The sequence below is a fragment of the Triturus cristatus genome, chromosome 7 (assembly GCF_964204655.1).
Source record: "Triturus cristatus chromosome 7, aTriCri1.1, whole genome shotgun sequence".
Lineage (NCBI taxonomy): Eukaryota > Metazoa > Chordata > Amphibia > Caudata > Salamandridae > Triturus > Triturus cristatus.
The window spans coordinates 1,268,740,329-1,268,749,985 of NC_140590.1; the positions used below are offsets into that span (position 1 = coordinate 1,268,740,329).

At 45.9% G+C, this 9,657-nt stretch overlaps 1 protein-coding gene across 1 annotated transcript in view; it reads left to right on the top strand.

The window, feature by feature from the left end:
* Window positions 1-9,291, top strand: part of HIRIP3 (HIRA interacting protein 3) — a 200,035-nt gene extending 190,744 nt beyond the window's left edge. The window contains exon 7 of the mRNA XM_085618783.1: window positions 7,113-9,291. Within this exon, the coding sequence (XP_085474909.1) occupies window positions 7,113-7,288 (176 nt within the window). The 3' untranslated portion in view covers window positions 7,289-9,291. The remainder of the gene's footprint in view (window positions 1-7,112) is intronic.
* Window positions 9,292-9,657: the final 366 nt, after the last annotated feature.

Below are 9,657 nucleotides of genomic sequence, written 5' to 3' on the forward strand. Positions count from 1 at the left end.
GGAGAGTTTCTCTATTTGCAGAGAGAGAACAAACAAATACAGAATATAGATGAGAGACAGGAAATGGTGCTGGGTGGCAGGGGGGCTCTCAATGCATATAGCTCTGCAGGGCTATGGTTTAGGAATTATTCCCAGTAAGGGTCTCAAATTAATCTCTTTGAATGCAGCCGGCTTATATACTGATAAAAATCAATCGCTATTTCCGAAGGAGCAGAAAGCCGATATAGTATGTATTCAAGAATATTGGTTTGTAAAGAACTGGTCTATGGAAGAACATACTGTGTTAAGCCGCCCTGCATTCCTCCACTCGCAGGCATCCACCTGCGCCTCATCCCTGGTGGTCTAGTGGTAGTGCATCACTGCCTCCAGTGCACTTTCTGGCTACCTGCGTTTCTCGCCTCCCAGCTGTCCAGCCCCCAGCCCCCCTCCCCCGCACACTACTTAATAGCGGCCATGCGCGCCAAAGGAAAGCCCGTCTGTGCCTGGACCGTGCCCATTATAAACAATGGGGTATTCCCAAAAGGTCCCTGGACCTGGGTATCGGTTATTATGCTGCTACAGCGATGGAGTAAGGACGTCGATCAGATCGTCTCCAGTTGTGAACATCACGCTGAGCCCTGGTTTGCCTGATTCATTCAGCCAATTTTTGCCACAAATGCGGATCTGAATATTACGTTCCATGGATGGTTTGGGCACCACCGCCATGGTCTATATCTACTGAATAACGGGCATTGTCCTTAGCTGGCCCTTGCCACGTTACGGGCATTGGTGTAACCAAGTTTTGGACTCCAATTGAGCATTGCAAGAGTGTTGAGTGTCACTTCACCCGTCCCCTTGTCCTGAGGAAGATCCGCATAGCTGAGGTATTAAAGTACCTCTTTTGCCGATAAGCCGGATCGAAACGTCGACGCTACCCCCTACCGCACCTGGACCAATTTCCCTTTCCCCATTACGCTTGTTTACAGCTTTACGGAAACTCTCCTTACAAATTCAAATGAATAATTTGCAAGTAGCCAGGTTGCATCTAACTGTTTATTGATTATCAGTTTTGTACAGTCTTGTAAATATATGCTCTTAACTTTTCTACACACTTTGAGCTCTCTTGACTCTATATACACTTGAGCACTCCTTCCTACACGTTCCCTAGAACATTTTCCTACCTTCTTGACCCTCTAATGATTGTTCCTTTAAATGACTAAATAAATATATTGTAATAATACTTAGTGGATTTTTCTGCACCTTTATTTTCACGATTTACAGACGTTTGGGAGCTGATTAATGTAAGCTCAAATAAGTTGTTAATTCTGTTAATCTAACTCTTCCATGAATAATTGGTCCTGGACTGTGCCCAGCGCCACTGACCCTGGTCCTCGAACCTTCCACCGATACGATGCCAGCACCCTCCTCGCCCTCAACAACGGGCGCCACGCCGCCAGCCACCTCGCGTCACCAGAGGACACCCAAGGACCTTTCTTCTGTCATTACTGCAGCTGCACCCTTGCCCAACTCTGCGCTGCAGCCTCTCTTGCCGCCCAGCCGACCAACAGCGCATCCGACCGGATCAGCTACATCCTCCTTAACAAGTGCTCCATCCACAAACACGCCACAGAAATCTGGGACCTCCTCGACTCCGTCCCTCCCGACATTGCCCTCCTCACAGAAACCTGGACAAACCCTAGCTCTGAACCGGACATAGCCACTGCCATCCCCGACAGCTACAAGATCATCTGCAAGGGCCGCACCGACCGACCAGGAGGAGGCATCACCATTGTCCATAATACACCCTCCGCCTGACCACCCATGCGGACGACCCAACAATAACCATGGAACACTTCCACTTCCACGTCCAGACCAACCCTAACACCACTCTCCATGGCACCCTCGTCTACAGACCACCAACGCCATTGTTGACTTCAGGCCACACCAGGCACTCTCATCCACTGATTACATCCTACTCGGCGGCCTCAACTTTGACCTAGACAGCCCCGATGACCAGAACACCGAATCCCTTCTGAAGAACCTTGCCAGCGTAGGACTCAAGCAGCTAGTCACCTCTTCAACCCAGGCAGCAGGACATGTGCTTGACCACGTCTTCTTGCCAATGAAAACATCACCTACAGCCAAATCACCAAACTGCTCTGGACCGACCACCAGTGCATGCATTTCGCCTTCACCAAACCCACCGTACACCATCACCCTCACCAAGGCCCCCCCCCTGCTATAGCTGGAACAAGGTCACCGAAGAACATCTCACCGCCTCCCTCAGCACTACCACACCACCGACGTTAATACCCGAGCACGCTACCTCCACCAATGGATCACCAACTACTCAGACACTTTGGCACCCCTCAAGAAGGCACCCAGCAAACCACACCCCAAGCAGGCCAGCTGGTTCACTCACGCACTGCGTGATTCCAGACGCACCTATGGATGACTCAAGAAGAGATGGAACAACAAAACCTGGGAAACCCATGCAACCTTCAAAGCAGCAGTCACCGCACACCACCTCCTCCTCAAAACCACAAAGAAAACAAGACCGAATCAACCCCAATGCACACATCAGCAAAGAACTCTTTGCCATAGTGAAGGAGTTTGCTAGGCCCAACAGCGAGACCACAGACTTCCCACCCTCCCAAAAACTCTGCAACAAACTCAGCACCCTCTTCTACCACAAGAGCAGGCAGATCTACAACAGCTTCGACACCCAAGACCCTCCCACCATTCCTGACAACACTGCACCCCACCATGCCGCACCCCAATAGATCATGCTCAACTGAACCCTGCTCACTACAGACGACACACTCAAGACCATGAAGACCATCCACTCCTGAGCCCCTTCGGATCAATGCCCGCAGCACATCTTCCATAGAGCAGCCACCTCCATCGCCCCGAGCTTCTCTGCACCATCAACTGCTCCATCGACACCGCCACCTTCCCCGATGACTGGAGACACGCTGAGATCAACCCCCGGCTGAAGAAGCCATCCGTGACCCAACAGACCTCAAGACCTTCAGACCCATCTCCATGCTACCCTATGCAGCCAAGGTCAAAGAGAAGGCCATCCTAGCCCATCTCGACCGGGGCGAAACTGTAGCCCTCATCCTTCTGGACCTCTCGGCCGCCTCTGACAGTCTCCCACTGCACCCTAATCATGAGACTCGATGACGTTGGCATCCTCAACAAGGCCCTTGACTGGATCCACTCCTTCCTCACCAGTCGAACACAGGGAGTCAGACTACCTCTGTTCCTCTCAGAACCCACTGAGATCAGCTACAGAGTGCCCCACCCTCTTCAATGTCTACATGGCCCCACCCGCAGCTATCGTCCGGAACCACTGACTCAACATCGGCTCCTACACTGATGACACCCAGCTGATCCTCTTCCCTCACTAACGAACCCACAGCCGCCAAAAAAAACTTCCAGAGCGGGATGAAGGCCATTGCCACCTGGATGAAAGACAATTGCCTCAAACTCAACTTGTACAAGACTAAAGTCCTCATCCTGGGACCCACCCCCTCAGCTTGGGATGACTCCTGGTGGCCCGCGGTATTGGGAACTCACCCCCACTTCCATAGACCACAATCAAAACCTCCGCATCATATTGGAGTCCTCGCTCACAATGAACCTCCAGATAAATGCTGTATCCTCATCATGCTTCCACACGCTTTACCTGCTTCGAATGACCTTCATATGGATCCCCACTGAATCCAGAAATACTGTCTCCCACGCACTCATCAGCAGCAGACTCAACTACGACATTGCACTCTACGCCGGCGTCACCCAGAAAATCCTCAGGAAACTACAGAACGTTCAAAATGTCGCAGCCAGACTGGTCCTCAGCATCCGTCGCCGCTGCCACATCACTGAACACCTTTGAGAACTCCACTGGCTCCCAGTCGACAAAAGAATTCCTTTCAAGCTCCTCACACACACCTACAAAGCCCTCCACAACACCGGACCAGCATATCTGAACCACTGCTTCTCGTTCCACGTACCCACCAGACACATCTGCTCCACCCAACTGGCCTTGTCCACTGTCCCACGGATCCACAAAACTAGAACTGGCAGAAGATCCTTCTCCTACCTCCGCCAAGACCTAGAACACCCTGCCTCTCCCACTCGGGCAATCCCAGGCGCTGACTCAATTCAAGAAGGGTCTCAAGACCTGAGTCCAATTAAGAGGCGGCCTCAAGGAATGACACTAAAAGGTTTTGGGAAACACTCTCGGATAGCACTGGGTCTAGGTTAAAATCCCTCCCAATTTCCATAAAAGAAGAAGACTGGAAATCTTATCTTGTAGATCTTTATTCAGCCAACTCTAATTCAGTCTGGACTTCTTCTTTTATAACCGTAACACCTAGGTTGCCAGAACCTAGCTATGCTCCTTTGAGGTGTGAGATTGTAGCACTCATTAAGAGAATAAGACCGTCTGGGGCAGTGGGTCCTGACGAAATTCCCATGTCAATAATTTAAAAAGAGCCTTTGTTGTGGGCTACATATCTTAAACCCCTTTTCAATTATTGCTATCAGCAGGGAAGTCTGGTCTGGTAGTATTTTAATTCCACTCTTTAAAAAGGGGTCTAGACACCCTCCGGGTAACTACCGGCAAATAGCTTTACTAGACGCAGTAGGGTAAGTATTTACACGCAGTATTTTATATCATCATACTGATTGGGTTGTGAAGGAGAAAATTCTTCCCATTGAACAAGCAGGATTTCATTTTAAAAAAATGCACTTTTGGATAATATCTGTATGTTGAAACTGATTGAGGAGACGCACACTTTAATCCGAGGGTCAAATGTATATGTGGCATTTATTGATTTCTCAGTGGCCTTTGATAAGGGAGACTGACCAACGCTCTTGAACAAATTACAAAAAATAGGAGTGCCTGCCCCCTTTTAACTCTTATTATAGCTTAACACTCTCATACGTGGTGCCAGGTGCTATTAGGTCTATCTGCCATAATTCCAACCAAAAATGGCTTGAAGCAAGGCTGTTTGTTAGCCCCACTACTCTTCTCTTTGTGCATAGCAGATTTACCCAAATGCCTTGCTCCACTGGTGGGTGATGCACTGAAGCTAGGTGGCCGTCCTTTCTCTGTCTGATGTACGTGGACGATATTGTAATTATGGATTTAACTCCCATTGGGTTGAATAAGAAACTGTCACTTCAGGAATATGTGACAGTACAATATCAGAAGGTAAATTGTGCTAAGACTAAAATCCTGATTTTACAAATAGAAAGAGCAGAAAGAATAGGAACTTTGTTTGGAGAATTGGTTTAGAGAAACTTCAGTTTGTAGATTCTTATCTCTACTTGGTCAAGTCAATAGCTGGTAACACAAAGGACAAATCCCACATTGAAAACTGCTCTTGCAAAGATGCCTCGCATGCAAATGGGCTATGTGCATTTTATAATGTAAAGGGGCGAAGGGATTTTTGGCATATGATATCTGTTTTTAAAGTAAAAGTCTGTCCAACACTCCTATATGGTATTGAATCTATCCAAATGGGAAAATTGAGCTTTCTTGATAAGATAGAAGACCAAATCTTGCGTAAATTATGTAATTTTAATAAATCGGTCCCAACTCCAGCTATTCGATTAGAATTATAAGTTCATTTGTCCAAGGATTAGCTAGAGCAATTCGATGGGGCAATCACCTGAAGAATAGCAAATCGAACACAAAGGGTTTTTTGAATCTGGAATTTTTGGGTGCAAAAGCAGATAAATATTCCTTCTCTCGTGACTTTACTCTTCACATTAAACTGTTTTGACGCACAGGAGGAGCTTGTGTCCTCCCTTCCAGTCTCAGAATTCTTTTTTTTTTTTTTAATAAAAAAGTAATAGTTGTATCATTAGTTTCCAGAGAGATCTCAAGTATGGTAGGATGAAGAAAAGTTTGGAAATAATATCTGCATCAAGTAACTCAAGAGTTGCCCAGAAGTATTTAGCCTGGAAATTGGATCATGGTATTCTTTGCTTGTTGATTTTATGTTGTATGAATTTACTCCCGTTAAATGATTTTACAATTTGATCTACCTCTGCGATAACAGCATAATACTGTAATATGTTTAATTCGGGCATTCAGAACCGTACCCATGTTCTGTTTGTCTGCCCAGCTCTGTTACCACATCGTCTTCAGTTGCTTCTGCCAATCTTCATACAGAATAATATTAAAACCGTAGCGGCAGCACATAAGTTTCTAGTTAACCCAAAGAATGAAATAAAATGCCAGTCAAGAGGAAGGAAACTACAGGACTGTTACTTGCAGGCTTATTCTATGGCTGCCAGTGCTTTTATCTATTTTGGAAAACTTTTGTACACAACTTTTGCTGCTATGGGGGACTGGATTTTTTATGTAAAATTGTGTAATTTTAAGTATAGGATTTACTAATGAAATTACGCATTAATGCCTATATACTATCATGATCCATAGTAACAGTATTTAGCAAGGCCATAAACTTTGAGGCTTAAGAAGATTTTGGCACAAATGTTATTGATTTTACTTTCTTAAGAATAATTTGCACATAAATATTTGCTGCCAGGTTGTCTGGTCTATTTGCACAAAATTGTAACCTTTTATGTATTGTCCATATATGCATGTTTTAGACTAACAAATTACGTATGTATTTAACTTGATTTATTTAATGGTGGTAAAGGATTTAAATGTATAATTGTAGTAGTATTATTTTGATATAATTGTGCCCATCATTTTGTATATTCTGCCTTGTTTTACGGTACACCTCATTAGAGATCCAAATATTAATAAAATAATTTAATTAAAATGGCAGAACTTAGCAGGAGTAGGAAACAGAAGTGAATTCTAAGGAACTAAGAAGTAACTTTGAGAATAAATGAATGACGACGGTTTTTAGTCTATCGATGTGCTGCTTAACTGAAATAGGACTGCTCTGGAGAAAAAAGATGCCTACGTTATTGTTCCACTGACCTTGTTGGCTGCCAGATCCAACTGGCCAAATGTTACATTATCATAATTTGTAGGTAGCCTTTTTGCTATTTTACGATCCTACCTTCAGGTGGGTTATCAGTGCTGTAAAAATGTAATTACTTGTATTATCTGTTTTTTTTGTGGTTTTTTTTAACCATTCTAGGCCGTCCTCGACGCAGGAACGCTTGGGACCCGAACCAAACACCTTCCAAGAGCCCACCCCAAGAGCACAAGCGGTATGTGGGCTCAGATTCTGAAGACGACGAACCGCCCAGAAAACGAAGAATCATGGACTGGGGTAACCTTAAAGGCCTCATCAGCGATGACAGCAGTGGCTAGCTCTGCTTCAAGTCTGCTAAGATCTGACCAGGCTGTACTCTCAAGACTTGGCAAGCGGCCTTGGTACCAGTGGGGCTAGGGAAAAGCTGTATTCTGGTTTCCCACAGAGCAGCAGTCCGCACTCTTCTCTAGTTATACCCCCTGACTCGCGAAAGGCTCCCAGGCCTGTCTTTCTGCAGTATCACTGATACAGAGTGACCTCCCACCTCCATTGATTTATTGAAAATTCCTGCTTGTTGCTTCAGATGCCACTGAAAAGCATCCGTGCCTTGCCTGGGTTCATTAGAGGCCCCTCTTCTTGGTATACATGAAGTGATCCTCAGTCACATGTGAATCTGTTGACTGTGCTGGTGAGACTCTGCGGATTCTGTCACACCAAGGTATCGCTGAGGTGGACCTCTCCTTTTCCTAGGTGTATGTAGGTACCGTCATCAACCGAACAATTTCTACCTGCATTTTTTGTCAGCGCTGTCACTCCGGATGCTACATTTTCATTTTGGTCCAGCCTGCATCAAACCCTTCGTGTCATGTCTGGGATATTCTGTGTGGCTCTTCCTTCGGCACAGGTGCTTACCTGCCTGGTACAGAGCTGCTTCTCTGCCTCCATCAAAGTTGCTTCCAGTGCTTTCCCTCATACTTGCTAAGTTTGCATCTCAGCCAAGTTCCATATGCCACAATCTGTGTCAATCATCTCTGTGTCGGAAGCAGAAAGTAGAAGCGCTTTGTCTGTGAGCTGCAAATGGGGCAAACATTGAGTGTTTGTGTTTCTGGCTTTTATGGGGACTGTTGACCGTGTAGTGATGAACCTTCTGTGCATTTTGGGCCAGGCGACAAATTGGCTTTACACCCCGTTGTTTAAATTACAACCCAAAAGAATAGTTACCAAATGGACCAGTGTCACATGTGACACCTTTCAGCTGACTTCGTAACCGACAGCTCTTTCCATTCTACATCTTGCAGTTTTGCTGTTATCATTGGAGGTATAAGATTTTTTTTTTTTAAACGATTCAAAGATCAGTTGGCTCAGAAACGAAAAATCCAAGACTGAACGTGTCACACCTGGCATATTGGGCAACTGGGCAGTTATGTAGATGTCATTAAAACCATGTTTGGTAGTTCATTCTTGTTGGGAGGTGGTGAGAATGCACAGAGCCGGGGCTAGGTTTTTGTTCAGAACAAATCAAATTGTTAAGGACGAAGCTGTGCAAGTCTGCTTCAATCTATTTGACTTTGTTACGGGTGGTCGGTCACATGTGGTAGTAAGCTGCCGGAATATCCCAACCCCCTCCCTTGACAGCATTGTTTGAAGGAACCCGTTTTACTAACTTTCTCCAAGAACCCGGTCAGATGTACTATCTAATTAATTCTGTCATTTTATTGTGAAGGACGTTTTCTGTCAATATTCCCCCCCCACCCCTCACTGCTCCCCGCATTTCTCTGTACAAGGGGTTGTAGTGTTGTGTTTTTATGTGTTTTGGCAAAAGTTTCTGGTTCAAGTTGCTCCTTTAATCCATACTCCCGTAACACGTGTGAGTTGCAGTTTACCAGACCATTTTAACAATCCCCCCCCCCCCCCCCCAAAGTGCCAGGACTGGCTTTGGTATAAGTGTGCATAAGGTGGGTCGAGGATTTAAGGGGAACGGCACAAGCACTTGTCAAGAGGGAATGTTGGACCTGGTACTAAAAGCTGCGGTTGTGGAGAAGCTCTTGGCTCTGCAGTTCCAGCCTCTTCCTGACTGGGGTGCTGTGAGGCCTGGTCTTTAAGCATGAGTTGGCCCATCCTGAACCTGTGTTTCCTGTCTCCCCGGTGGGAGTGCTGTATGACTGACAGGAGAATTGCTTGCTGTGGGGAAACTTCCTGTTCCCTCAGGCCTAAAACCTTTTAAAGGAGGCTCTGTTGAATGGAAGAATCGATATTTTGCTTTTTTTAATCTTGTCTGTGTGTTTTCCTGCACTTTTGTATGCAATGTCTATAAATAAATTTATAAAGTACTTGGGTTGCATTCTACTGCTGTTGTGTTTGAGTAAAGCACGATTTAACTTGAAAGCTGAAAGCTTGAATCTAAGGGTGAGGTAGTCCGAGGCAGGCAGCTTGAAGTTTGCTTTTCTGTCTCAAACGCCGAGATGGTAAAAGTACCCTCTTGTCCTAGTCGTGAACAGATCAAAAGAGCAATTGTTGGTGGGGGGCACTTGAGACTCCAAGCCCACTTGAACCACAGTTTGCGCGCGCATTGGATTTGTGGCAGTGCAGAGAGGAGGGTAACACCCCTAAGACTGCAGTTACAGGGAAGCCAGTCACAGTCTACGTAAAAAACAGTGCAGAGAAAACCATAGTGAGGGAAGAGGAGGAGGAGCCGTGTTTCTTGAGA